The sequence below is a fragment of the Drosophila grimshawi genome, unplaced genomic scaffold (genome assembly GCF_018153295.1).
Source record: "Drosophila grimshawi isolate 15287-2541.00 unplaced genomic scaffold, ASM1815329v1 contig_848, whole genome shotgun sequence".
NCBI classification, from domain to species: Eukaryota; Metazoa; Arthropoda; class Insecta; order Diptera; family Drosophilidae; genus Drosophila; species Drosophila grimshawi.
In genome coordinates, this window is record NW_025063692.1 from 19353230 (window position 1) to 19380289 (window position 27060).

Here is a 27060-nt window from a genome sequence, read left to right on the forward strand (position 1 = left end):
ATTATACATTTATTTATATTTATAATATATATATATATATATATATATATATATATATATATATATATATATATGGTATTATTAGGTATATTCTTGTTATTTGTTTTTGTTTGTGTTGTAGTTGTTGATTTTTTGTTTTTGTATGCATATTCACAAAATTGTGAAGAGTCAAATGTTCAACGTAAATCAATAAAACTGCCGATATACGGATTATCCATTATGGTCCATTCATTCAATCGGCTGTCTAAAAACGACGACGTCCCCATGGAACATTATTTCCGCCATTATTTCCACGTTGATTGCCGCCTTGGTTCATATTGTTAACCCCAAATTCAAAAGGAGCGAAGGCGTCCTATTCGAGCAAGGAAAGTACAATTGTTCAATTGAGTTGTTACTGTTTTGACTGAGTAGCGAAACCCAATTACAAAACCAAAAATAATAATAAGGCATTATAAATAACAATATCAAAAAATAGTCCCCCCCTCCCCGCATATAGTATTGTTCATCATTCACCCCATTCCCACCAGCGCAATCATTTGCAGGTCGCACACCAATAACCGACTACTAATTAATAAAATATATTTTGATTTGGTGTAAGAGATCACTTAACTCCACACTCCGCCTGCCCTCTCACGTTGGTGTATTCCAATGTTTTCTTTGAAGCCTTGTAAGATACAAAACAACGACACTTGAGAATAACTTATACAACTTGAAGCGTTTGCGATGCATTACTTCGAAAACAAAAAATTATCATAGATTCAGATACCGAATCGAATAATGCTGAAACTACTACAGCATACCAAATAGAAGAAACATTTTTCTCAAGTCAGTCTCAAACATTTAGGCTAGCTACGTCGTAAGCAGATACATTAGGTCGAAAAGTATTATAAGTTTGTTGGAACACTCGTAATGCAGTGAAGAGGACGTCCCCGACTCCACATAGCATAAATATTCCTAATCATAAGCCGAGTCGATATAGCCAGGTCCATTTTGTTCAATGCGAACCAATCCATCAGTTTTAAAGTTGTCTTAATGAAACTTGATATATGTCCAAGCCCGCTGGATCGAATAACTATATTATAAACCTGCCATACGAACGATCGGTTAAAATATGAGTTTCTTCAAAAATATATCCACCAAACTCATTAAATGTAGATATTATTCTGGACATCGGACTACTATCTGATACAGCGTTCATTGGAAAAATCAGTCTGCTTTTAGTCTTTTATAGTGAAAGTTTGAAGTCGACAGGTTGTCATCGGTCTACAAGGGTATATAATAGTCGTTCTGACTTGTTTTAATTATTTTGTTGGTTTTTGTTGAGATTTCTGCATTGACAAAGCGATGAGCCTTTCTAAGGCAACATCTTCAGGCGGCACACTATGTTGATTTTTTGAAAATCGATGTCGTATCTAATCGGATCCTCTTTTAAATCTGAATTTTGCTCAAAAAAAAAAAACTGTGATTGTGACTCGAAAAGTGTTGTTGCCTATTCTGATATCTGATTTAACTAAAAAAAAAAATGTAAGCATATATTGTTGAGCTTTTAAAACAATCACAAGCAGGACATTTTTGAGTATCACATAGTTTAAATAGGGATGCGGCGCCTTAGTCTCATCGATTAACAATACCGAAGAGATGCGAAACAGATATTTTTGTTCTTTTTGTAATTTTCAATTATCCCTAATACACATATTTAGTATGAATGCGCTAAATAAAGCACAGACAATTTTATACTTGACTACCCCTAAAAAAAAATATATGTGCATAAAGCTCTAGCACTTGGTATTTTCTCGCTCTCTCCCCAACACCCCTCCGCCACCCTTCCCCACCTCCATCTATATGAATCAGAATAGTTATTGAAATTATATAAGAGTGGAGACAAAATTGAAATTTAAATGGTATAAATAAATATACCCGTAACCGGTTCACATTCGAACCGTATACTAGTTGCTCAACACAACGTTTTGGTCGTGGCGCACATACCTGTTGCTGGCTGTTTACACCGGGTCCGGGTCCGGCATTGTTGCCAGCCATGGATGAGTTGTTGTTACCTGCAATAAATAGTGTCACATTAAAAATGTTGTGAGTGTGGGTGTGGATCAAGTCAATCATTTACCTCTGAATACTTCGAATGGCGAGTTGCTATTGCCTCCGAAATTATCAAAATTGGAGTTGCCACCACCGCCGCCGCCACCGTTGCCACCGCCGCCCCCGTTGCCACCACCAAAGCCTTCCTGTTGATCAAGCAGCGAGTTCAGCTGCTGTGCCTGCATGAACAGTGTGTTCTTCTGCTGACGATGACGCATATCCTCTTCCTGGCGCACCATACGGCTCTGCATTTCGGTCTGGTGGCGACGCATGGTCTCCTCCTCGCGCTTACGCATATCCTCTGCCTGCTTCTCACGCATTTCCCATTCCAATTTCTTGCGCTCATTGTCAGATTCGCGTTGTCTCAGTTCTACAAAAGTCGAGTGGTCGAGTATTAGATGACGAGTTAATTGCTTTGCACTTTGATGATTGATGAGATTGACCGGGTAAGTACCGACACTTATGAGCGCCTTGGCGTGAATTAATTATTATATATACAATCATCAGACACAGGTGCATTTATATTTGAAGATAATGAAGGATGTGCTTGGGATAAAGGATCACTAGCATGTGTCCGATCCCAGTCGAATGGGAAATCTACGATATCTAAATTACATAACATAAATAATATGCACATGTCCACGAATCCATCTTTATGTTGGATGAGAAAACATTCTAAGAAACTTTAGATGTATAAGATATTCATCGACTAAAAATACGACTTTCAAAACATTTGTGGTTAACACAGAATCAAATTTATATTGAAATAAGGGAATGTAGCAACTTAAGAAAATATAATCCTTAAGTCCTGTGTTCCAAGAAAATATCCAGTGTTGACTGCAAGGCAAAGCAGCACTTAAACTGGCCCGAAGAGAAATTGATAAATATTTTATGAAATAAAAATTCGTGGCTAAATATTCACCCTTAACCCATGTATCTTTATTTATTAGGACACATTTCTTTCGTACTTCTTCAAATGGTTTAGTTGTTTTTCTTTCAAACTTTTGCTATTTGTGTTACTATCTAATTATCTCAAAAATATACTTTTTTTTTTTTTTTACAAAATCTATATCTATATATATATATATCTATATATCATATATATACATATATATTCTGTATATTTGGGAGCAAGCATCCTGCTTACTACCTCTCCAATCCCTGTGGGCGTTTGGCAACCCATTTGGTTTTTCCCTTCCATAAATTAATATACGACAGACTTAAATCTGACGCGACTCATTTTGAAAAATATATATTAAATACTAAGAATGTAGAACTCGTAAACGAGTGGGTCACAAATTTGACTTAAAGTGTCATCATTTTGTCCCCAAGTCGTAAATAAGCCGTTAAACACAAAAACCGTCGAGAATCTAAATTTATGCCCACAAAAAAATTCCACGTTAACGATTTGTTGTCAGATAAACCCTCCTTAAAATATATAATATATACATACATACATGTAGTATATGGGTGTAGAAAAGTCCATAATTGCAAGAGATGTTTTCTTTTAGTAAAACAAGAATTGTACAGGATTATGAATAAGAAGCAGTTCTGCAAGAGCAGTTTGACAAGTCAGTGACCGTTTTTGAATCCAGTGACTGATATTTCAAAAACGTATTTTACATTTTACACATAGACAAGGTAATATTTTATCGAATGTCTGATTCGAATTTGATGTTCGGCATTTGGAAAAGTCAAGACTCCGTCGAAAGAACGCAATATTGTTATTCAGCCAGTAGAAATATTAAATAAGCTGGCAGTTATACCACTAGTGAAGTAAGAAAATAAATATGTTTAAATAATAACAAAACCTATGTGTATTCATCCGAAATGTTATTATCAAGTACAATTTTCATAAGTACTAAGAGAGAGACAGAGACAGAGAGAGCGAGAGAGACAGAGAGAGAGAGAGAGACAAAGAGAGAGAGAAACAATGAGAGAGAGACTGTAGAGATTATAGCTAAGCAGGAGGAACCGACGTTAAATTCTAAAATCTCGTCGCTGAAAAAATAAGTTTTTATGGTGTCCACAAGAAGGACTTTTCCCGAAAGTCTACATATATATAGCTGAAATTTTCATAGCATAAAATTTAGAAGGCAGATTACCCAGTAGGGGGCAAAACGATATATCTTAGAACCTAGTGAAGTCTTCATAATCAAGAACAATAGTCCCTAACTGTTTTTAACTGTTATTTAAATGGCAACAGATTTTAAAACAGTCGGTTACGACCGACGGCAAAGGATTTAACCATATAATATATTTCATTTCCTATTGATTTATAAGATTTAGGCATGTAGGGAAGGAAAGCAGATTGAAAACACTGAAAAGAACTTCGGCTAGCCAGAAGATAAATATGTATTTAATACTCGTATTACCCTCTGTTATACTGACCTTGGCGTAAAAGCTCTGTTTCTTGCTCATAGCGAGCATACTCCATCTGAGCTTCGAGCTTCTCTTCTTCCATTTTGAGCTCACGCTTGAGAGCATCTTGCTTGCTTTTGAAGAGATCGTGCAACTGTTTCCATCGTGAGCCGTACTCGTGCTCAAATGAATTTAGATCGGCGAAACGGGGACCAACGCTGCGCTCCTGATTGAACTCTTGCAGCTTCTTATTGAGCGCCTTCTCAGGCAATCCATCGTTATCATCGTTAACCTCCATCGGTTCCACCAAGCATGGACGCAACGAAGCTGTCAAAAAAAAGCATTTCTCATTGCACAAACGCAGACAGGCGCTGGCCGATGATTTTTTTGCAAACTCAACGGTGCCCTCGCCCAAATGTTTGCCACGATCGTCGACCGTGATGCTGGCGCGCTCAATGGGTCCAAATATTTCGAAGGACTTGTAAAGCAGCTCGTTGGACACAAATGGTGTTAGATTGCTAACACGCAAGATGGTTGCATTTGGTGCGAAACGGACGCGCAATTGGCGACCCTTCCGCAGGGAGCCGTCTAAAGCACGCTTGGCCTTTTCGGCATTGATGTGATAGTCGACCTTAAGGAATGTAAAGTTCTTTTCAAGGTTTGAAAATATCTCCCCTATTTCGCCGTACGGCTTGAACATATCGCGCAATTCCTCATCGGTAATGTCGTTGGTCAAATTGCCAACATAAAGACGATTGCGGCCAGAGAACTTTGTCTCCTGGGCGACCTCGATTGGCGGTAGCTCGTGGGTGGGGCCACTAATGCTGCGAAGACGTTGGGCTATAAAGAAATCATCGCCGCGCTGTGTGTTGTTACCGCCGCCAGAGTTAGGTCCGCCGCCGCCTCCACCACCACGGGATCCGCGATTTCTATCGCGTCCACCGCCTTGTCCGCCTCCGCCGCCACCACCACCGCCGCCGCCACTTCCACCACCACCACCGCCTCCGCGAACTCTAAATGCTTGGTTTTGAGCTTGAGAGTGCGCATGGACCTGAGCTTGAGCCTGAGCTTGGGCTTGAGCCTGAGCTTGGGCCTGAGCTTGAAGTTGGGCTTGAGCTTGGGCAGCTTGATTTAAATTTGCATTGCTGTTAGCTTCGATAGCTTTCTCATTTAGATTTCCTCCTTCCACTTTTGGTGCTTCTGTTGCGGCTTTTAGCTATATATGTGTGTATTATACATATAGACGTGAGTATATAAAGAAAGAAATAAATGTGATTTACACTACGAAATTGTTCAACTAGAATTATCATCAAATCATTGCAACTCGATAACACAACAATCCAAGCAATTGACAAACAATTTCACTTGGCTTGGCTATGTATGTACAGTGCTGGCCATATAATTATGGACACTCACTTTTCTTCATCAAGGCAAAATGATTTTCTATATTTATGTATAAATATATATTTATTTCTTCGAAATTAATCATATTTATAAAAAAAATAAATAAATAAATATCACAACAATACTTTCAAATTAAAAAAAAAAAATTATCTTTTCAAGACCAAAATTATTGCAACATCAAAACAAAAAAATTAAATGTGCAAAATTTGTTCGTTTACATTTCTGATGCACATATGTATAAATATATATTTGAAACATCAAAGAACAAATATATATATTTAATTGATGTACATAAAAACAGACTTGAGCAGATTGCAGAAAACTTGCAAGTCCCCTTTTTTTTAGAGCAAATAGTTCAAAAATTTACGAATAGTTTGTTCAAATAGCACCCAAAAATAAATTGAACAAATTTTCCATTTAAGACCTTTGTTGATCTTTAAATGTGTTTGTTGCCAAAGATATAACTCTGTAAACATAAAAAAATAAGAGATAAAATTTCTGAATTTTATATATTTCATTAAGGATAAAACCTTCTATAAATGTTAATCCGTTTATGTATTCTTAAGAAATGCACAAACATAATTCTTTAAGAAATGTTTTATAGTAACAGAACGTGCAACCCTTGCCACCTTATATGGCACAAAAAAAAATTAATTTAAAAAAACCTACTTAAATTTTGTTGAATAAATTCAATATTTGATAAGATAGCTTTCAGATTTGAAATATGTTTGAAGCTTAGCAATAACAGCCTGCATAAAAAGTATTATACTTTGTACAAGCCAAACAAATTACATAAAGACATGGTTGTAGTGTTTATATGTCTAAAATTCCCAGCCTTATGCTTAGCATATGAATAGAAAGTGCAAAACACATTCTAAAAATTAAGCTTAAATTCGAACTGCAAAAATATGCAACGCTGTCCCCATAACCGGAATCCAAAGCACAATTGGTGCACGAACATATTGTGTAATTTAAAAGTTAAAAACACATGCGATACGATGACTAGTTTGATAAAACGCCAAGGTCGATCAAGAAATCCATTCCAATGGTTTCAGATTTGGAAACAGTCAACGTCAATATATTGCAAAAACTGTCAATATAAACACAAACATGCATACATATATATTTTCTTTTTAAAATTTTAAGAAATGTGTTCCCCAAATATGCCCTTTTAATCCCGATTTTTCATATAACGATTATACGATTTGTTTCAATGATCAGTCAATTAAAAGTAAAAATTGCCCAACACTGGAGCAAGGTTTTACAAATTCAAATAAGATGGCAACGCCGCAGCCAAAGACCTATCTGTCATTGGAGGCCCCAAAAAATACTTTACATACATACATATGTTTGACTTTCACTCTATCAGAGTTCAACAAACCATCGCTTATTCAATAGTCACTTTAAGAATTATTACTTTATCTTTTATCTTTATTTTCATGCGAATCTAAAATGCATGTTTTGTATTATGACAAGTGAGGTTAGTGTACTCATCATGTTGATCATAATTGTATGTACATAATACACTTTAGTTTAGTAGTTACGTACTTTGCGCTGAAGCAGAGGTACGATATGTAATTAGATGCACACCCTACGCACAATAGTGGTTGATTGCCGAATTCTCAATATGGTATGGATATCGTTTGCCGGTTGTAAAAACACACACACACAAACAAATAACACTTCGAACTGCAACTACAACGGCACAAGCTGATTTACCTAAAATCCATTGGTGCGAATGAGATAAATAGTATACATGAACATACTGTACGATGCACACGTACACACCATACACCATACACATAAGCACACGCACACGCATATGGGTGCATAGGTTTGTGTATACCAAACATACATTAAATTAAGCAGTTCAAATGGTTTCAGTATGCTGAACACAATACCGAAAACAAAAAAATATGTTTATATGCATACAGTTTTGAAAATTGCTTTTTCTACGGGACTTCAAATTGTAGACATACGTATGTTTATCTAACCATTGATGTTTGCCACGTATTTATTGCATTTTCAAATCACACAGCATCAGCACACTTCGCTGACCGCCATTCTAAATGTACTTGTACTTTTCAATTGTGCACACTGTTCATATACACAGCGAATGTTCGTAGAGGACATACAAGTAGATTTGTAAGTTTGAACATTTTTTTCGTAAGTACAAGACATGATCCTCTTATATGGAATTAGCGAATTGTCGCCGGCAGTATTAAATCGAATTTAATGCAACTTAAATTTTCTTGTTTTTTTTTATGTTTGTATAATCTGCATGTACTTACGTTTGCATTATTCTGATTTGGAAAATTCGACCTATTTTGATTACCGACACGATTGCGGTTGCGATTTCCACCTCCACCAAATCCACCCTTGTTTGCAAAATTCTGATTTTGATTCGGACCGCCGCCGCCTCCACCACCGCCATTCTGATTATTCTGGCAAAATCGTGGTCTTTTTTCAGGCAAGCCACCGTCTGAGACAACTTCGTTTGGCTTTTGTGGACCATGTTTGCCGATATTCTTATTTGCCTGAGCTCTAGCTCTTGCTTGGCGCTGTGGCAATGGTGCTAAATTATCCATTTTCACCGAATTTTCCATTCCAATATCGATGGGAAAAACTACTATCTTTAATTACACAACCGTCCAGCTGCGTTCACAAACTAAAGCGTAATAAAGTGAGAATATATGTGGAAACGAAACAGTTCTATATCTGTCAGGGTTGCTTAGATCGCATCGAACTATCGATATATGAAATGAAACAAGCATCTCACAGAGCGGCATCGACAGGAACGCATGGGATATTACAATGATATGCAACCTTTTTACACACACTGATGATGAATTCTCGATTTTCGAAATTTACGCTTGATGTTACTCTGGGTGAATAAGCACTAAGTAAGATACGTACGAATGATGAAGGACATTATAATTGACAAATTCATAGGATTATACAACGATAATCATTGTAACCGATGGTTTGCTAAACTCTAATGGAGTGAAAGGACTAAGCAAACGATATAAACATATGCATGCAACGTATTTTTGAGACCTCCAACGACAGATAGGTTTTTGACTAAGGCGTTGCCAACTTATTTGAATTAAAACCTTGCTACAGTGTTAGGCAATATGTACAATATATACTTTTAACTGACTGCGAAAAATAGTATAATCGTTACATGAAAAAATTGGTTTAAAAGGGTATATTTGAGGGACATATTTCATTGTAAGAGATATCTCAAAATCGTTTACCGATTGTAAAAACAATTGATGAACGTCAGAGATGGGAACAAGAAAAAGATTTCCAGTCCCGCCAATTCCGAAAAACATTTTTTATATTGGGTAATTTCACTAAGCAGACGGCAGTACATAGAGGCGTCAAATCGACAAAAACGGCCATCATGTTTTTCTGTGCCAGTGGGTCCTATTCTGCCTCGGATCGACCAGAAGACAACGCTTCGAAAATTATGCAGGCCTCGCGTATCGGGCAGCAAACACAGGCCATTATTTCATTTGACTTCGCTGGAACAACTTTCGTGCTAAAGTAAAATCCCAGCCTCTTATGAATATGCGTGCGTGGATGAGAGCAGTTAAGCATCATTTCTAGTTGGTATATTATCCGCTTAGTGGTAATATGTACAAATTAAAAAAAAAAGCAATGACAGATTAAATCCTTGACGTTACGTTTTTAATCGTTTTAAACTTGAAGCTTATATACAAATATTAATATTTCAGAATTTCGATGTGTAAAAACTAATTGTTTTTGGAGTGGGATGTCCAGGACTCTTAGGGAATCTAAATCGAAACAGAATATAAATTTAAATTATTTGAATTGAATAGTTTGACTGCTTACCAATTTCATTAAAGCCTTTTCTAAAGTATTTAAGAAAAATGTCGATGGGAAAATTTAAAAGCTTGCGACGGATAAAATCTAGAATCGCTAATGTGGCAGAAGTAAGGGCCTTTAACTGTAAATATATATTTTTGGATAATACAATATGGCCAAATGACATTTTTACGTGCCACTTACGGTTGCAAAAACAATATAGTAGACAAGAGTAGTCGGAAATAAGAATAATATTGCAGAAAAGAATATCGTTGCTAGGTAAAGCTGTCGATTCATATAGTTATGGGCTTCGGTTCTATCTGAAAATTTGAAAGGACTTTTTTTAATATATGAAATGCAAATTTAATTTGGTATTCCCTTACTTCTTAAAATATTATAACGATTGCCCCGTACCACTTGCCATAATACTGAAAGCCCCTTTAGTTCAACATTGTTCAACCTGAAATAATAGGTAAACTTCGAATAGTTGTTTTTTTTTTTGTGACGACAGCTCTTACACTTTGGTATAAACGTAAAAGCAATGGGCATGTAAGCCAACAATTGATATTAAGTCAGCAAGGAGTGCTATTTGATATGTAAGTCCAAAACATCCAAAAGCACCAATTGCGAGAAAAATTTGTCGTACAATTGGTTCAATTAAGTCTGAAACACAAAACAAATTGATTGATTTAATGGATAAACACAAGTTTCTATTTAATTCATACCCAAAAATGTTGACCACAATTCGATGTGATATTTAAAGCAATCAAGAAAAAAATTATTCAGGTGTATGTTGAGCTTCAGGCCGATAGGACTCCCTTCCAAAACTTTCAGAAGGCTGTATAACTGATTTATAATGATCTGTAAAATGGTATATAGGTATGTATTTTAGCGTACAACATCTTATCAATTAAAACGTTTGGCTTACGTGGGAGATTTGAATAAGGTAATCACCTGGATGCGAAACAAGCGTAAATAATGTCAGCATCAATATAATGCCCAATGCTCGATCTATTATTATATTACTCAATCTAGAACTGGGAAGTCATATAAATAATCAAATTAGTATCAGAATCAGAAAAAATTAAAAGGTTTTGTTTAAACTCACCCATTTGCGTATATCAATTGCCATTCCTTATAATGCCTATAGATAACAGTATGGGTTATTATACTATTCACGAATGTATTGCCGATAATATTTTCAAGCAACTGCATTGGCATATTTGCAAGTAAACTTAGGGGTCGACTTCCATAGAAAGATAAACCAGCTGAGTTACTGCAAACATCTGGTTTGGGTTGGACTAAATGAGCCAGCATATAGAAGTCACACTCATCATGACCCTCTCTTGTCCAGTGGTTGAGTGTGTTCTGTCCTTTAACAACCAGGCTGCGCACTATTTCTTGATCATAAAGTATCAGTTTGATTGGCTTTAGACGTTCGGGCGTTATTCCAGTGAAGATGAGTGAAATGTTTGGCGAGTCCTTAGTATAAGTAAAACATAAGATCATATCATGTGAACGGCAATAGCTTGAGTCCGCAAAGGAATCATTGCATAGGATTGCTCCCAAGAATCGCATTTTATTGGAATCAGAGTCTGGCTTATAGCTGTCAACATCCATCACATAATATACGACAACATTGTCCTCGCTGATGTGTAACTGTCCATACAGATTGCAGGTCCGCTTTAGATAGAAGTATTCGGTAGGTAAATATATTTTTATGCTCATTATTTACAGCGAAACTGACATTAATAGTCTTCATAATACAAAACAAAAAAATATCAAGACCAGGCGAATTATCTAGATTTGTATCGATACTTATCGAATTAGTTTAAAAAAGCAATCGATGCATCGATATTTCTTAAAGGCAATGCAACCGTGACTGCGTTCGTGTTTCAATTCATTCGCAGATATTTATTGTCATACACATTCGCATTTTGGAGAGATACATATTTCATCGGCTTTTGTTTTATAGTAAAAAAAATTCGTTTAAATCTATATTGTTTGTGTAAATATCACCATGGGATATGATGGTAAGTGACAACATTTAAGTACAATGACATCCCTTGAAGTTACGTATATATCAACGTTCGTAAGTACGAGCATCGGTTAATTTACACATGCATGCATGTATGTATGCATGTACATAAGTTCACATAAATAGAATACACGAATGTATTAATGCTTGCAAATTTAGACTTGACATGTGTACTTAGGAAAACATCATTGACGTTGTTTGTTTAACAGTTATAAAACCATTTATGCATTTGTCGCTTTTACGAACACTCACCGGCAGACATATTGTGAGCTACATGCTTATGTATATATGTATGCTCACACACATGCACACACGTATACGTATACTGATGCATGTATGATTGTTGAGTTTTCAGTTGTTTGCCTTGGGCTGCAATTGCAACTTATCCTGAGAGTAATGCATACATATGTATGTATACATATGTGGATATGTTTCCCACCAAAATAACCGCAATGCGTATGGCGATGGGACAGTTTTTACCAAAAAATTAATATGTATGTACGCATGAGTGTGGGGATGTATCTACGTATGATATGTGTGTGTGCAAATCCCCATGAGTATACAGCGCACACTTTTGAGATATGCTTATGTTTATGCATATATGGGCATATATAAAACTTAATATGCCCTATGTACTATATTGTCAGTTGTAAGAAGGCCTATCTTTTTTGGACATGCATATGCACGTACAGTACCTTCAAGAATATACATCCGCTCTAAAAGGCCTAAACTAAAGCATTAACAAACGCTAGCTTTGAACAGTTTCCTACCTCATTGAAAATTCATCTTGCACATTTTGAAATCAGTTTCAAACAAAATGCCAACAGTTATTCCAGGAAAGACAGTTTTATTTATGTGTATGCACACTGATTAACACTTTAAGCTAACAGCCAACTATTCGCACTTCATACATGCATTCATCAGTATTAGTTAAAGAATACATCATCATTCATACTAGTTACGTTACATTACTAGCTATTGTTAATATATTTATATATATATATATAAATGAGAAACATGCTGTTCTATTATCCCAGATCGCGACCGTGACCGTGACAGGCGTCGCCATCGCTCTCGTTCTCGTGACCGCCATCGTGATCGGTCTAGGGATCGTCGCCATCACCGCAATTCGCGCCGTAAGCCATCATTGTATTGGGATGTGCCACCGCCAGGATTTGAGCACATAACACCAATGCAGTACAAAGCGATGCAGGCGTCGGGTCAAATCCCGGCCAGCGTTGTCCCTGATACGCCGCAAACAGCTGTACCCGTTGTGGGTTCAACAATTACGCGACAGGCGCGTCGCTTGTATGTGGGAAACATTCCGTTCGGTGTCACTGAAGAGGAAATGATGGAGTTTTTCAATCAACAAATGCATTTAGTTGGTTTAGCACAAGCCGCTGGCAGCCCGGTGTTGGCATGTCAAATTAATTTGGACAAGAACTTTGCTTTCCTCGAATTCAGATCTATTGATGAGACCACCCAGGCCATGGCCTTTGATGGCATCAATTTGAAAGGACAAGACCTCAAAATAAGGCGCCCACACGATTATCAACCAATGCCTGGCATCACTGACACACCGGCCGTGAAACCTGCTGTTGGTAAGTAGTTTGTCAACGAAATCTGCTTACTGGCTTATATTAACAAGAGAGAACGTTGCAGTCGAGCGTAATTTAATAGTATACGTACTACCAGCTGATGAAAGGTAGCCAAAAACAAGGTTGGTTTAGCCAAAAAATATTGTACAAGTTTGCCTTTGAAATTGCGGTAGACATGAGCTAGTAACGTTTCTTCGAAGTTTGGTAACTGCAGATCTTAAATTGCGGGAGATATAGGCTTCTGGGAATTTCGGAGTCCAGAGCGGCGTAGTAAAAAAAAAGTTTTTAGAGTACGATCTTAGTAATCTTCGTTCCAAGTTTGGTAACTGTTGTCTTAAATTGCGGGAGATATAGGCTTATATCGTTTTTTAGGGTAGGAGTGGGCGTGGTCCAAAAAATTTTGTAAGGGTGTTATTAACAATATACCTTTCAAATTTGGTGACTAGCTTTCCAATTGTGTGAAATATATGGTCTTATCGATTTACACTAACAGGTGTGTCGGTTTAGGGAGGCGGAGTGGAGGGAGTTAAAATATATATTGATAGCCAAGCGGCAATCAAATCTATCAGCACAATGTCGTCAAATTCGATATCCGCAATAAGCTGTCGCAAATCTCTACACGAAATGGCAAATCAGTTTATGTTAATGGCAAATCAGTTTAAGCTGATGAGTTAGCCAGGAAAGACACTCTACTACGCCTCCTCCCTGACAAGAAACTTGACCTGCAAGCTCAAAATAAGAAAAAAGAATAGACTCAGGTCAAACGACAAATGGCTAAATGCCATGGGGCGACGCAGGTGGGCGTGCCATATGCCGATTTTGGAAGGACATAGCCAAAAACCTACTAACCAAATTATAGCCTAAAAATTATGGACGACATGTGGCTTTATCGACTTGCGAATATCGATGTTTATCGATTTCCTAGTGGACGTAGCACTCCAATTTTTACACATACAAAAACACAAATGTCTTTTTAACAGTGTCCAGTGGAGTTATCTCAACAGTGGTACCCGATTCACCACACAAAATATTTATTGGAGGTCTACCAAACTATTTAAATGACGAACAGGTATGCTTAAAATCCACATAAACTGATGACACGAGTAACCAAAGACAATCCAACTATGCTATATTTATATTTATTGTACTACAGGTGAAGGAATTGTTGCTATCATTTGGTAAGCTGAGGGCTTTTAACCTTGTTAAGGACGCTGCAACTGGCTTGAGTAAGGGATATGCCTTTTGTGAATACGTTGATCTTAGCATTACTGATCAGGTAAGTTGATCCCTGCTCTGCTCTCTTCCCTTCGACTATATTTGTCTCATGTTATTTCATCATGTGTACTCAATGATTATTTTTTTCTTCAATCAAGTCAATTGCTGGATTGAATGGCATGCAGCTTGGTGACAAGAAACTGATCGTTCAGCGTGCCAGTGTGGGTGCCAAAAATGCTCAGAACGCAGCTAATACCAGTCAATCGGTGATGTTGCAAGTACCGGGTCTATCGACAGTGGTGACATCTGGTCCGCCCACTGAGGTGCTTTGTTTGTTGAACATGGTCACACCCGATGAGCTGCGCGATGAAGAGGAATACGAGGACATATTGGAAGATATTAAAGAAGAGTGCACGAAATATGGCGTCGTTCGCAGCGTCGAAATCCCGCGTCCGATTGAGGGCGTGGAAGTTCCTGGTTGCGGCAAAGTGTTTGTCGAATTTAACTCGGTTCTCGATTGTCAGAAGGCACAACAAGCATTGACTGGACGCAAGTTTAGCGATCGTGTTGTTGTTACATCATACTTTGATCCTGACAAATATCATAGACGCGAATTTTAGATAAACTTTCTACGTATTTCACACATTCACCAATATGTCCAAAAACAAAAAAATAATAAATAAAAATGAAAAAAGAAAAGAAAGAAAAAAATCACATAATAAAATAACAATGCATGACTTTAATCCAATATACAATTAGTTTGATCTTTCGCAATTAATAATGGGAATATTGTCGGCGGCGATAATTGCCAATTGTAGATTCGGCATTCTCGGAATTTTCAGCATATTGACATAGTCGACAATAAATTTGATATCACTTATACCGTATAAACTTTATTTGGCATTGAAAAACAAAGGAAGACAGTATAATTTATATTTTTGTACACGTGTGGATGATAAATACATTTATAACAGTATTAACATACAATTTCTAATTAGTTTAAAAGCAAATATATATATATATATATTTGTATATATTTATTTATTTAAATATAAAACTCTTTGTGCTGGCTGACTGATTAATTTGACCAAACCAAAAGACGTAAGTTAATTCTAAGAAGTGGTCTATAAAAATGCCAAACTGGTGAGAAAATGTTGCATGAAAATTCTTGTTTTTTATTCAATCAACTATACTCATTTTCCAAGGCCCATGTGAAAATCTTTGTTCGATTGGTTTAAGACTTGATTATCAAAGCTCGACACAATAAATTATTAACTATGTGATTTTGGAAAGTCCAAAAATGGGTAGACACAACATTTTTTATTTAAGCCGCCTCAAACTCATATTCGAGTGTAATTTTGAGACTTCACTTTTTTTATGAAAGTAAAAAATAAGCTTCAAGCATTTAGTTAAATTTTAAATATAAATATGTATGTCCAGCGGGCAAAGCCGTGTAGTACCTTACAGATTTGCAAATAACTTAAAACATAAATGCATAATTAGTTAAGTGATATGCAAAATGTGAATGTGTAATGTAAATGTACATGAATCTCAGACCATATGTAAAGGTTCAAGATGACTACACTTAAACTTGGCTTTGGAATTTGAAATTCCAAAAGAGTGCATGCTTGTGTAACAAGAATAAATTGCTAGTCTTCTATCGATAAAGAATTAAGTAGGCAACGCCACACAATTCCATGGGTACATAATTGCAAATATGGTTAAAGTATAATTTCGTTTAGATTGCAGATGGTATTACACTATGATTTTGTCATGAATATCGTATATATAATCTTGATCAGTCGGGTTCATTCGTAGTTTTTCCATGATAGCTAGCCTCAGTTTTAAAACTATCTTGATTCAACGTTGTCCATATCTGTACAACTTTCATATAGCTGCCTGCATAGGAACTATCGGTCGAAACATGAGTTCTTGAACAAAAAAAAAAAACTTCATTTTTTCAATATATGTTAATCTACGAAACGAGTTATTAACTTGAGACTATTATAGCTCTCAGAAATAATAAATCATTTTTATTTTGAACGGAAGACAGTTGTTCTTTCTTGTTATGAAATGAATTATCCACATAACCAAATCATTAATCCTGTAAATCATGTTCCAGCCAAATTTAATGAAATGCATGGGTATCACATAAGCGTGGGTTGATATATATACATACATATATAAATATGTACAAATATGTATCTCGAATTGTGGTCTGCTATGAACATTTGCTAGTGGAATGCGAAAATCTTCCCATGGATAACGCGCGCGTTAAGAATGTACATAGTTTTAGCAGTAGTAGCTGTCAAATATATACATACATACAATTATGTAGAATGTAGGTAAGTAGATGTGTATGCATGTGTGCGTGTAAGTTAACACAGATAGACGCAGATACAGATACAGATGCAGATATGTAGTCTTGTGATATGTATGTGTTGCAATTTTCCAGCAGCGGAAGTTTTTGCCTTAGGAAGTGGCCCGACTTGAAATTTCAATATTAACTAGTAGAGAAGATAATTCGAGCTCCTCGCTGAACTTATTGCGCAAGATGACGCTGCGATAGCCCTGGCGAACGCAGGTCAATGGATAACACGCCTGTGCTATAAAATGCGTTTCGGCAAACATATCCTCGTCCTGCACCTCAAAGCGCAACAGTGCAAAATGCGGATTGTGCACGATGAACTCAAAGGATTCGTTCCAAATGGGATTGAAGCCATTCTCATTGACTTTGCTGCGATATTTGATGCCGCTGTCGTAGCTAGCGCCAACGATTTCCACAACGATTTGTGGATTATTCGATTTACCACCACGGAATAAATGACGTGCCGCTATAATGCGCATGCTAACCATGACTTCATTGAGTCCATCCGATAATAGATTGTTGGGATTGAAGCTTTCAAATTTCATAAACGCCGGCTTCAGCACGTAGCCGCATTGGCCATTATTTCGGAATTTCGCCTGATTGAGCTGCATGGCCTTGTCGCCCGTCTGATAGTTAAGGGCTATCATTTGCGAGCCAATGTTCCAAAATGGTACCGGATTAAAATTGGATGAGTCCAAGCGCTGACCCTTGGGATAAACGCGACTAATTTGATTGCGATGATATGATAGGAATATCGCCATATTCTGTTGTATAAACTGCTTCTCGGCTTTCGTTTCGGGAAAACTGGACATCTCTTGGAATATCCAAGAGTGATCGCGGAACGGTACACTACGAAAATATATTATCAAATCGGACATCTCCTTGGCGACTCGGGCCGTACGCTCCTTTTTGCGTCGTTCCGTGGCTAATTGACTAGCGATCAGTGCGGCATCCTGTATGGCCTTGATCCATTCGTAAGCCGTCTCCTGATTGTCGAAACCAATTACGAAGGGATTTTGCATCGTTGGTGTTTGTATCTGCAGCTTAATTATAATGCCCGGTTCATTCGATTCAAAGAGAGACGCCACTGCTCCATAGATTTCAATGGAATCGGTGCGGCCATCGTTGCCCTCATCGTTGACCGAATTGTAATCCTCCGTTGCTGAGTCAATCACCTTTCGAAATAAAACGCATTTTTTTATTTGCAAATATTTTCGGTTACACGATGTTTGTGTTTATGTTTACCTACCTTGACATAGTTGGCCGGCAGATGTTGTTGTATCATGCCACCGTAATCGCCTTTCCACCACATCGAGTTATTCCTTTGCACATTCGTAATAATCGCGTGCTTTGGGAAGGAGAGCTCGTCGGGCTTGTCGGCTTTGTAACTATACAGAGCCTTGCATGTGACATATTCCTCCAAATTGGCGCCCATATAATTGGAGGCACCAGTGCTATCATTATTGTTATGCTCCCCATGCTGCTGGGCGTTGTCAATTAGTGTCTGTCGCAAAAGCTCCTGTGAAACGGGATGGGTCAACTTCACGTTGCGATATAGCGGATTCCTCATATAATAGTGGATGAGCGATACCAAGGACTCGAACTGCATTGTGTCAATGGCATATAGTCGACCCTCCTGAATGATGCGACAGTGTTTAGTTTTGCGATGTATCGTGAATGATATGACAAAGGTATTGACACTCTGCACCGATGGTCGCACCAAAAACGATCCAATCTCCAGCTTGAGCAGCCCCTGCTCAGCCTGCTCCTTGGTGGTGTTTTGGTGGAACCATTCCTGACTCTCATGCTTCTTTGGCTGTGGAACTGGTTCCTTGAGAATAATCGAAAACTCCGAGCTACGTAGCATATTTTTACGATAATACACTATCAACGAGTACAGCGAATCAAATACAAAGTTCTCGACCAGATAGTATTTAATGGATCCATTCTCGTGCTTAAGCTTAATGCGACAGTGATTGGGTCGATTTCGACGCCAAAAGGATAAGCTATAATCCCCAACAAACGTTGCTGACTCGCGTACCAAGAATGTGCCGTCGCCCAGATGCTTATACTTTTCCAGCAACTGATCTGCTTCTTGTCTTCCACCTAAAATCAAATGATATAAAACCGAACACTTTAATTGAATCAAAGAGAAATTCGATTAAGTAATAATCCTTAACAAAAATGAACCGAGATATAAAAATTAGATTTTCCACACAAAATTTACTTTCGACTACAGCTTAATTTTGCGGTGAATTCTTGCGATGAAAGCCTCATAATATAGAATGGTGGCGAATGATTACGAAATCTCTCTCAAAGACGAATTGAATTGAAATCTGCACGTACCTTCCAATTTGCCGTGAAACCAATTTTCACCGAAATGCAGCTCATCATTGGCTGATGTATCTTTCTGTTTCTGTTGCATGTTGCTATTTAAAGTACAGGACGATAGCCCGAAATCATCATCTTCCGAATTGCCATTGCGGCATTCACTAATTTCGGATGTGTAGATTAGCTCCTGTTGGGTAAGCACAAATTGATAGAGGTTCCATGACTTATCGACTGGGTCCTTAAAGTAGAGTAATCCCTTCTTCAATATTTTCTGCAAATTCTCATTGTCATCGGCCACACCGCCCAGCGAAGATCGATGGCTAAATGAAGCGATCGTTCCATTGTTACCAGCAGCAATCGATGGTATATTTATAGCACTAACATTCTCATCAAACTGCGGCAATTTTTTGTGCTTTAGCATTATCTTGCGACGCAGCTGATTGGGCGATGGCAAATGCAATTCGTTTCGATCACAGGGCTGTGTGAGGAGCATATCTCCAAAGACCTGCAGCAAATAAAAGTAAAAATTAATCAATTGCAGACAGACCGACAGGCAATTATTTGGCATTATATATAAATATGTTTATAATAGACTCACCTCAATCAGCGCATGTGCCATATTACGTTGTTGTTCCAGGGAACAATTCTGTTCAATGGACAAGATGACGGGATACTCGGATGTTGCGAAGGCATAATCCTTAATGGTCTTGATGACATCCATGAATTTGATCTTTGAAGTCATCGTGTGCCCATGGAATATGTAGGGTAAATTGTCGGGACCATTCCAGCAGTCTAGCTCGATGCAACGGCAGCCCATGCGCAGGGCACGAGCATATGCCTCGCACGAGGATTCGCTCGAGAATTGATCGCCCGTTAGATATGTGTTGTGGGATGAGGCGATCCAGTATGAGGACAGCGGCTGGTTCATGTCCATGAATACACTATCGAATTTTGTGTCCCATAGATCATTTTGTTTTGAGAAGAGATAATCAACAAATTCGGAGATGGTCAGATATGGTTCTTGTACGTCGCGTTCCACGTCCTGCACAAAGTCGCGCATGAACCCGGATATGATATTTAGTTCTCCCACATTATAATCGTGCTGTTCACTTTCTAGAAACTTTTTAAATTCGATGGGTCGCACGACTTTCTTATCCTCCGAATAGGCAAACTCGGTACCCCCGAGAACATTGACAAAATTAGCGGGCAGTAAGAGTTTCTGATATAGACGCGAGAAATCGTCAAATTTCAAATCGTGTTTTCGCCTGATATCATCTGTGAAGCATTCCATAAATTTACTGGTGCTCATTTTACAGCTGACGCTGCTCAGGAACGTTTTGAAATCCTTGATGGTCACTTGTGAGTTCTGCTCCGATTTGGCCAAGTGCGAGTTGACATTCTCGAATGAATAGTATTCGCGTCGCAGCCAGCGATCGATTTGTAGAGGATAGGACGAGCTAATCGTATCCTTAACCATATACCTTAATCCCCGCACCCAGTTATCTGCCTCAATCTCGGAGAGCGCAACAACCGAGAAGCTCTTCAGCTTGAAACTGTTGCCATACATAATGACAAAACATTTACTGTTCTCAAAGCGCTGGCAGTCATCGGCATGCAGCCGGAACTCCTTTGAGTTCTTTCCAACGCGAATCTCTCGTATTTCCCGTAACTGGATCGTTCCCTCATACTCAGTGCGCGTCTGTGCGGCGACTGTCGACCATAACAGCTGACGAGTTTCTCTGATAAGCATTAGATGTCGTCGATCGGGGCGTCTTTGTTTTCCATAAAGTTTCGTCACAATTGTTCCACGCTCTAGCATACAAATTGTCTGCTCCATTTCCCCCAACAGGGGGGTATTCATTGCACTGAAACAACTCATAGCTTTTTCTTGATTTATTATTTTAAAATCACTAAGCATGCATAAATTTGTGTATTTGTTACAATATGTTTCATATATGTATGTAATTTAGGTATGTTTGGCGAGCTTATCTTTAATGTTTGTAGAGCATTGAAAGTATTGTGCGATGATTCATTGACGTTTTATTAATTCGATTCGATGGAAATTGGTTAAATTTGTTATTGATTACAATTGCACTTGTTGAATGGACTATTTTCTGTGGATTGGTTGTACTTTAAAAAGTATCGATAATATCGATATCGACGTCAGTAACGTAGCTAATATGGCACGTAGCGGGACGTAATCCAACTACATATGTTCAGAAATGAATGAGAGCTAAAGAGAGCAAAGACTGAATCAAACAAACTTATAATAACATATTAATAATAAAAAATTAATAAACTAATATTAGATTACACATTGCGCTGGACTATAATCTCTGTGAGAGAATAAGATGTTTTTGTGATGTCAAAATAGACTATACACTTTGGGGCTTGCGTGAAAAATACGTGAGTCAAAACGTCAGCAATCGTTTCTAAGGCGCATTCACTGTAAATAAAATAGAAGGATCCAGGAATGAGTCTTTCCGTTTTGCCTCAAATTTCTGTTAATTACTCAAATCGTTTGGGAAGAACGATTTATCGAATACATTTTTCGATTTTTGCTGTTAATTGCCATCATATGTTCTGTTAATCAATGTTATTCAAAAGGCGCTCATTTTCAATTTGCTTGCTTCTAGCTTGCTTCCTTTTTTTTTAGCTAATATTTATTTACAGAAGTGAGTAAGTAATCCAATCGAATCATTTTACGGACAGTATTTAAAAATGGATTTCGAACAATATAATACAAAAACGTAAAACTAACAAATGTGAAGTGAGCTATTGTTTTTTTTGTTCAATAGGAAGTAGGTTGACGTCACAGCTGAACAGCTGATTGTTAAACAGAGATAACGAGCCTGCGCAATGCGTTATCACACTTCGTCCATTCATGAGGTGAGAACATTTCGCTCATTCAATGTTAACGTGAGAGCTATTTCATGTTGTAGAAAAATTAAAGCATTGTGAGTAGACGTAAGAATTTTTGAATAAAAAAAATAGTTGCGAGACAAGCGCGCGCGTGGACAAACATCGTCGGCATCAGCGTGGCGTACAAATTATGCTAAGAAGCATCAACGCTGCCGTCAAATATGCAGAAAACAAATACAACAACGCCACCAACAGGAGCATCGCCAGCGGCACCAGTTCCAGCAGATAGCGTCGCAAATACCTTGATGGCGACACCAACCTCAGCAATCGCATCCAATGCCAGAAGCAATTGCGGCGAATGTATTGACTCCAGCGGCGGCCCAACAGTAAGTTTTACTCTGTGCGTATGTGTATCTCTCTCTCTCGCTCTCTCTCATTCCCTCTATATATATATATATATATATATATATATATATATATATATTTCTATTCAGCGCGCGCTTGGTTAGTGTGTGTGTGTGTTTGTCATCGAATTCGTTTTTCTTGGATAAAAGCTGCTTTTGCCTTTTGTTGCAAGCGTGCAGCATTTTGTCCTTAGCATTATATAACTTATTGACAGCGCACGCTTATTGACCTTGCCCCACCTTCCGTTCACCTCCACCCACATCCACAACAAAAACAACCAAAAAAAAAAACAACAAATAAAACAGAAAAACAAACGCAGACGTTACGAGCTTTGGCATTTTGTTATTGCTGGCCAATTTTGTTTGCTTTTTGGCCATCCATTGTAATTTTCCGCTGCCAGGTTGTTCAGCAAATGTGCCTCCGCATCCGTCCAACCATTAATCTTAAGCACTGCTGCGCATGCCGGCGGCCAACTTGTGCCCCTGCCCACTTTGACTCCCTTTCCACCTACCCTGCCCCTTATCACGTTCACGTGAGAGTTGCGTCTTCCTGGTTTCTCTTGTCTTTTTGTCTGCTTGCAACCCACGTACATATTGTACATGTATATAAATGTATATATGTCTGCAACTGTAAATATCTGCTACTCTGCCTTTTGGTATTCATCATTTAACATTTTGTTTACCATTTTGCTTTGAATAGTTCACATTTGGCGGCATTAATCAATCTTTGGTGCTTCGGCTCATTTTCTACTTCACTCTTTAGCAACTTTTCGTCCGCATCCATCTTTGTAGGAAAATGTCCTTGTGTCTTACGTATATTTTATGCAGCTTTTTGCGGCTCTCTGCCCCCTTCGTCGCCTGTTTCCTGGCCCATATTCGTCCTTCATCGCGTGGGCTTTCGTATCGGTGCCTTTCGCTTCCGCTCACTCCTTGCATCCATTCGGAAAGAATGTATTTATTTATGTATGTAAATATTTATTTAGGATCAGGAACAGCAGCCGAGTTGATCTTTCTCTTTTGCCCCAACCCAGCCCAGCAGTATCAGCAAAAATAGGACACGTGTGAAAATCTTTTCCTCCAATCCAATTCAATTGAAAGGCAGTATGAGTGAACAAGCTGTTGCACAACTGTTTTCAATAAGCAAATGTACATAGTAAATTTATTGGCATATTTCCTGCTTAGTGTTTGCTTTGCTCATTTAATTGTACCACAATCAATATTAATTATTCGCTGTTGCACTTTAAGTGTTATGTTAATTAATTAATTAAATTAGAAGAAACGGAAATAGTTGCAGGCCAATTTCATCAAGGTCAAGGTCGTCAAGGTCCCCTCGCCCCCACCAGACACACATACACACAGCCTACGCTTGTGGATGACTATTGGTGCCATTAATCCTAATGCAGTAGCGTGATGTGCCGTTTCATATTTCCACATTTTCTCAGGCCTATAGTTTTGCCGATGCCTCAAGTGAAACGCCATTCGCTTTTACTCTGATACCAAAAATAATCACACGAACATTCAAATTTTCACCCATACAAACTATAGCACGTATTTTGCACTAATAGACTAATTATAATGTGCTCTACAAGGTTATGCAAATTAGGAAGTAATTTTAAATGAATCGAGAGATTTGCTTACGGAGAAAGTATCGTAAAACGGTCGGTCATAAATATTATATACTTTTTTGGCCATTTAATTATTTTACGCATGTATAGCTGAAGCTTATTAACTCAATTATTTAATTAATTTAAAGGGATTACTTGCATTTATATCATGAATAAATTCAATTGGTGTTATTTCATGTTAATCATAATTTATTCATAATAAATTAATTAATGTTCATTAATTACTTTTAATTTTAAATTTTTGTATACGCTGTATTTTTGATTTTATATATAAATAATTATTTTTTCTTTTATCATTTTATTATAGAGCTTTTTGTTGTTGTGCACCTAACCACAGACTCATCAATATGTTTGCCAGTGTGTTAGCGAGGTAAGCGCCAGATCGTCGACGTGTGTTAACCTCCTAATTAAAAATCCGTTGATTTAAATATCACTATATATATTTGTATCTACAAAAGCTTTGATTGATTCTCGTTTGAACAGTATGCAGCATCATCAAAGCAACAAGAACAACAGCAACAGCATGAGACAACGTCTAGTTTTAAGCAACAGCAATTGCAGCATGAGCAACCAACAATCGCCATACATTATTTGGCCAGCTTCCATGAGATTTGTGTGGTAACTGCTTTGCTGCCACTGATTACGCTCTTCACATGCTTTGTGACCGCCTACGTCTTCCAGTACGACGATGTACACGAGACACATTGCCGGGTATGGGCATGGAATGATCATGGAATGCATTCAAAGCTAACATATTACTAATAATATTGGTATTGCAGGTTTATAATATAGTACCCTCGATAAGTGCCATTACTGGCGTCAGTCCTCAACGTTATTTCTGGCGTTTCAGCATTGCGTTGCACATCGGTCCGCGCATACCCATTGCCTTTGTCTACAAGAACTATTATCGGGCGCAGCTGGCGCGTATTGCCCCAGCATTGGTGCCGAAAACTAGCTGGTTAATCACACTGATTCTGGTGCTCAATTGCATTGAAATTGCGGCACTGGGAGGAGTCACCTATATATCCAATCGCGAGAATTATCGTAAGCTACGAAATTAATTACTACAGTTAGACAGCAATATGCATTAATAATATCATTATTTAATTTGCAGCCGTTCATGAAAGGATCTTCATTACTTTCATGATATGTTCTCTGTGCTACATGCTGGCTACCATTAAGCTGAATGATATTTTATATGCACGGCAAACGCTCACTGCACAGCAACGTCAATCCATCAAATGGAAAAAAATACTCTTTGCAGTATCCATATTGAGCACTATGGGTCTCCTGGTCTTCTTTGCCAAACATCGTTTTTATTGTCACGATTTGGGTAAGCTTAATTAATACAACATATAAACGAGTTTGGCACGTCAGTGATTTGGCATAATTGGGTTGCCAATCATTATTTGTTTACTCTCTTTGAATTTGAGACTTTAAATTGAAAAGATTCATGCAAACAAATACGCTTAAAGTCATAACGCGCCCAACTCCCAACTAGCATTAGCTAGTCCTATACAATTGGAAATATAATCATAATAATGTATCTTGATCTATTTACAGCTTTTAGTTGGTTTGCATTTTTTGAATATTTGATTGCCATTGCCAATATGCTGTTCCATTTCACCATTATCTGGGACTTCCCATCGCAGTTCATGATGATTGTTCAGGGACCGCGCGATAATCTGATGCAGTATTTGGGTGCTAAGCCGAAAACCAACTAAACCCAGTTCTACTTCTAATTTATATATATATATATATCCTTCCTAGTTTATTTGTATATGTATATCGTATTGTTTTTATATTTATATACTGTATAAACACACACAGTTTTACTGCACCAATATATAGAATGCGACTCGGAAGAAACGTATGATTATATAATTGAACTTCTTGAATATTTAAAATGAGCGCTTCCATAACCAAAAGGACATTAATAATTTATTGTTCTCCCCAGTTCCAGTTTGTTAATTAATTAAACTCTATTTACGATTTATGCGGCATTATGTTAACTAAACGTACAAAATTCAAAAGTTTCACAATTCCAATTAATCAAGTTATAGTAAATAGTAAATAGAAAACACAAAAACAACAACAAACAGCATCCATATATGTAGATATAGAGTATGCGAATGTGTGGGCTGCTCAGATGCTTGAAAATCTTTCGCAACAACATTAAAAAAGTGCAATTTGTTATTAAACACTATTCACACACTATATACACATGGATATGTACATATATGTGCAGTTTAGGGACATTTGTTTTTACTTAAAGTAAACTAGATACATTAACTCTTATATGTTTTACCTTACTTACCCATAATTTATTCTATTTGATTCAGTCCTAAAGTTCTAGTATACGATAACGAAAATTAATTAAAAAGATTGAAACCAGTTTGATCTTGGCGATAATTTGAATATGAAGCTATAAGGCACCTGCGCCTTAATTGGTACACCAATAAATACAAAAAAAAAAGCTTTAGCAAAAGAGTGAACATTGAAAACTTGGTGTAACTAACATACGAATATATCTAGATCAAGAATAAATTTATGTATATACTAAAGTGAGTCCTTCTATACACACACACACACACACGCACCCCTTTTTTCCTTTCGAAATAACGACATTAATAATAAATTCTCTCAGATTTCTACACCAATATTTATCTGAAAACATTTCAAATACATTTTGTTTTTCACATTGTGCTCGTTCGTGTTCGAAATTTCCGTTGCTGTACGTTGCTGATCTCATGTCAATTGTTATCATTTACTTATTAATATTAACTTGAACAGCAAGCATACCTATTTAATTTGTAAGGCATAGTTTAAATGCAAGATTTAGATCTTCAATGCATAAGTACTTATTAACCTTTTAGCTAGCAGTACATATCGTTTATACATGTGCATTGAATATATTTTGAAGTCGGAAGAG

General features: G+C 37.4%; 5 protein-coding genes across 5 annotated transcripts; 2 read left to right on the forward strand and 3 right to left on the reverse strand.

Moving 5' to 3' along the window:
- Positions 1-98: 98 nt before the first annotated feature.
- On the reverse strand, positions 99-8506 carry LOC6564968 (protein no-on-transient A). Its single transcript, XM_043216305.1, has 5 exons — positions 8148-8506; positions 4483-5668; positions 2120-2461; positions 1987-2054; positions 99-352 (listed from the first exon to the last, which is right to left on the reverse strand). Exons 1-5 carry the CDS (start codon positions 8460-8462, stop codon positions 245-247), a joined length of 2019 nt encoding a protein of 672 aa, XP_043072240.1. The 5' UTR covers positions 8463-8506; the 3' UTR covers positions 99-244.
- A 1021-nt stretch (positions 8507-9527) lies between these two features.
- Positions 9528-11507, reverse strand: LOC6564828 (phosphatidylinositol N-acetylglucosaminyltransferase subunit Q). The gene is made up of 8 exons (XM_032738498.1): positions 10796-11507; positions 10616-10724; positions 10413-10548; positions 10206-10350; positions 10071-10147; positions 9892-10007; positions 9715-9829; positions 9528-9656 (listed from the first exon to the last, which is right to left on the reverse strand). Exons 1-8 carry the CDS (start codon positions 11413-11415, stop codon positions 9559-9561), a joined length of 1416 nt encoding a protein of 471 aa, XP_032594389.1. The 5' UTR covers positions 11416-11507; the 3' UTR covers positions 9528-9558.
- A 43-nt stretch (positions 11508-11550) lies between these two features.
- Positions 11551-15286, forward strand: LOC6564827 (splicing factor U2AF 50 kDa subunit). The gene is made up of 5 exons (XM_001991461.2): positions 11551-11720; positions 12763-13326; positions 14304-14392; positions 14477-14599; positions 14697-15286. The coding sequence occupies exons 1-5, from the start codon at positions 11708-11710 to the stop codon at positions 15156-15158; spliced, it is 1251 nt and encodes a 416-aa protein (XP_001991497.1). The 5' UTR covers positions 11551-11707; the 3' UTR covers positions 15159-15286.
- Positions 15287-15599: 313 nt separating this feature from the next.
- LOC6564826 (1-phosphatidylinositol 4,5-bisphosphate phosphodiesterase gamma-1) lies at positions 15600-21360 on the reverse strand. Its single transcript, XM_001991460.2, has 4 exons — positions 19836-21360; positions 19253-19742; positions 18156-19012; positions 15600-18081 (listed from the first exon to the last, which is right to left on the reverse strand). The coding sequence occupies exons 1-4, from the start codon at positions 21153-21155 to the stop codon at positions 17011-17013; spliced, it is 3738 nt and encodes a 1245-aa protein (XP_001991496.2). The 5' UTR covers positions 21156-21360; the 3' UTR covers positions 15600-17010.
- An 825-nt stretch (positions 21361-22185) lies between these two features.
- On the forward strand, positions 22186-25904 carry LOC6564825 (post-GPI attachment to proteins factor 2-like). The gene is made up of 5 exons (XM_001991459.3): positions 22186-22485; positions 24612-24839; positions 24908-25172; positions 25243-25461; positions 25692-25904. The coding sequence occupies exons 1-5, from the start codon at positions 22321-22323 to the stop codon at positions 25850-25852; spliced, it is 1038 nt and encodes a 345-aa protein (XP_001991495.1). The 5' UTR covers positions 22186-22320; the 3' UTR covers positions 25853-25904.
- Positions 25905-27060: the final 1156 nt, after the last annotated feature.

Bases quoted from the DNA above. Each gene is read 5' to 3' on its own strand.
- LOC6564828 (XM_032738498.1), bottom strand. From the start codon at position 11,415: ATGAGCATAAAAATATATTTACCTACCGAATACTTCTATCTAAAGCGG. The intron at 10,725-10,795 runs GTGAGTTTAAAC...ATGACTTCCCAG, and splicing joins CAATTGATATACGCAAATGG to TTCTAGATTGAGTAATATAA. The intron at 9,657-9,714 runs GTAAGCAGTCAA...GTTTCGATTTAG, and splicing joins AAAAGGCTTTAATGAAATTG to ATTCCCTAAGAGTCCTGGAC.
- LOC6564827 (XM_001991461.2), top strand. The intron at 14,393-14,476 runs GTATGCTTAAAA...ATTGTACTACAG, and splicing joins ACTATTTAAATGACGAACAG to GTGAAGGAATTGTTGCTATC. The intron at 14,600-14,696 runs GTAAGTTGATCC...TCTTCAATCAAG, and splicing joins ATCTTAGCATTACTGATCAG to TCAATTGCTGGATTGAATGG.
- LOC6564825 (XM_001991459.3), top strand. From the start codon at position 22,321: ATGCAGAAAACAAATACAACAACGCCACCAACAGGAGCATCGCCAGCG. The intron at 25,173-25,242 runs GTAAGCTACGAA...TTTAATTTGCAG, and splicing joins ATCCAATCGCGAGAATTATC to CCGTTCATGAAAGGATCTTC. The intron at 25,462-25,691 runs GTAAGCTTAATT...ATCTATTTACAG, and splicing joins TTTTTATTGTCACGATTTGG to CTTTTAGTTGGTTTGCATTT.
- LOC6564826 (XM_001991460.2), bottom strand. From the start codon at position 21,155: ATGCTTAGTGATTTTAAAATAATAAATCAAGAAAAAGCTATGAGTTGT. The intron at 19,013-19,252 runs GTACGTGCAGAT...ATTTGATTTTAG, and splicing joins GTTTCACGGCAAATTGGAAG to GTGGAAGACAAGAAGCAGAT. The intron at 18,082-18,155 runs GTAGGTAAACAT...TTATTTCGAAAG, and splicing joins TGCCGGCCAACTATGTCAAG to GTGATTGACTCAGCAACGGA.
- LOC6564968 (XM_043216305.1), bottom strand. From the start codon at position 8,462: ATGGAAAATTCGGTGAAAATGGATAATTTAGCACCATTGCCACAGCGC. The intron at 5,669-8,147 runs GTAAGTACATGC...ACACATATATAG, and splicing joins CAAATCAGAATAATGCAAAC to CTAAAAGCCGCAACAGAAGC. The intron at 2,462-4,482 runs GTCAGTATAACA...CGACTTTTGTAG, and splicing joins AACAGAGCTTTTACGCCAAG to AACTGAGACAACGCGAATCT.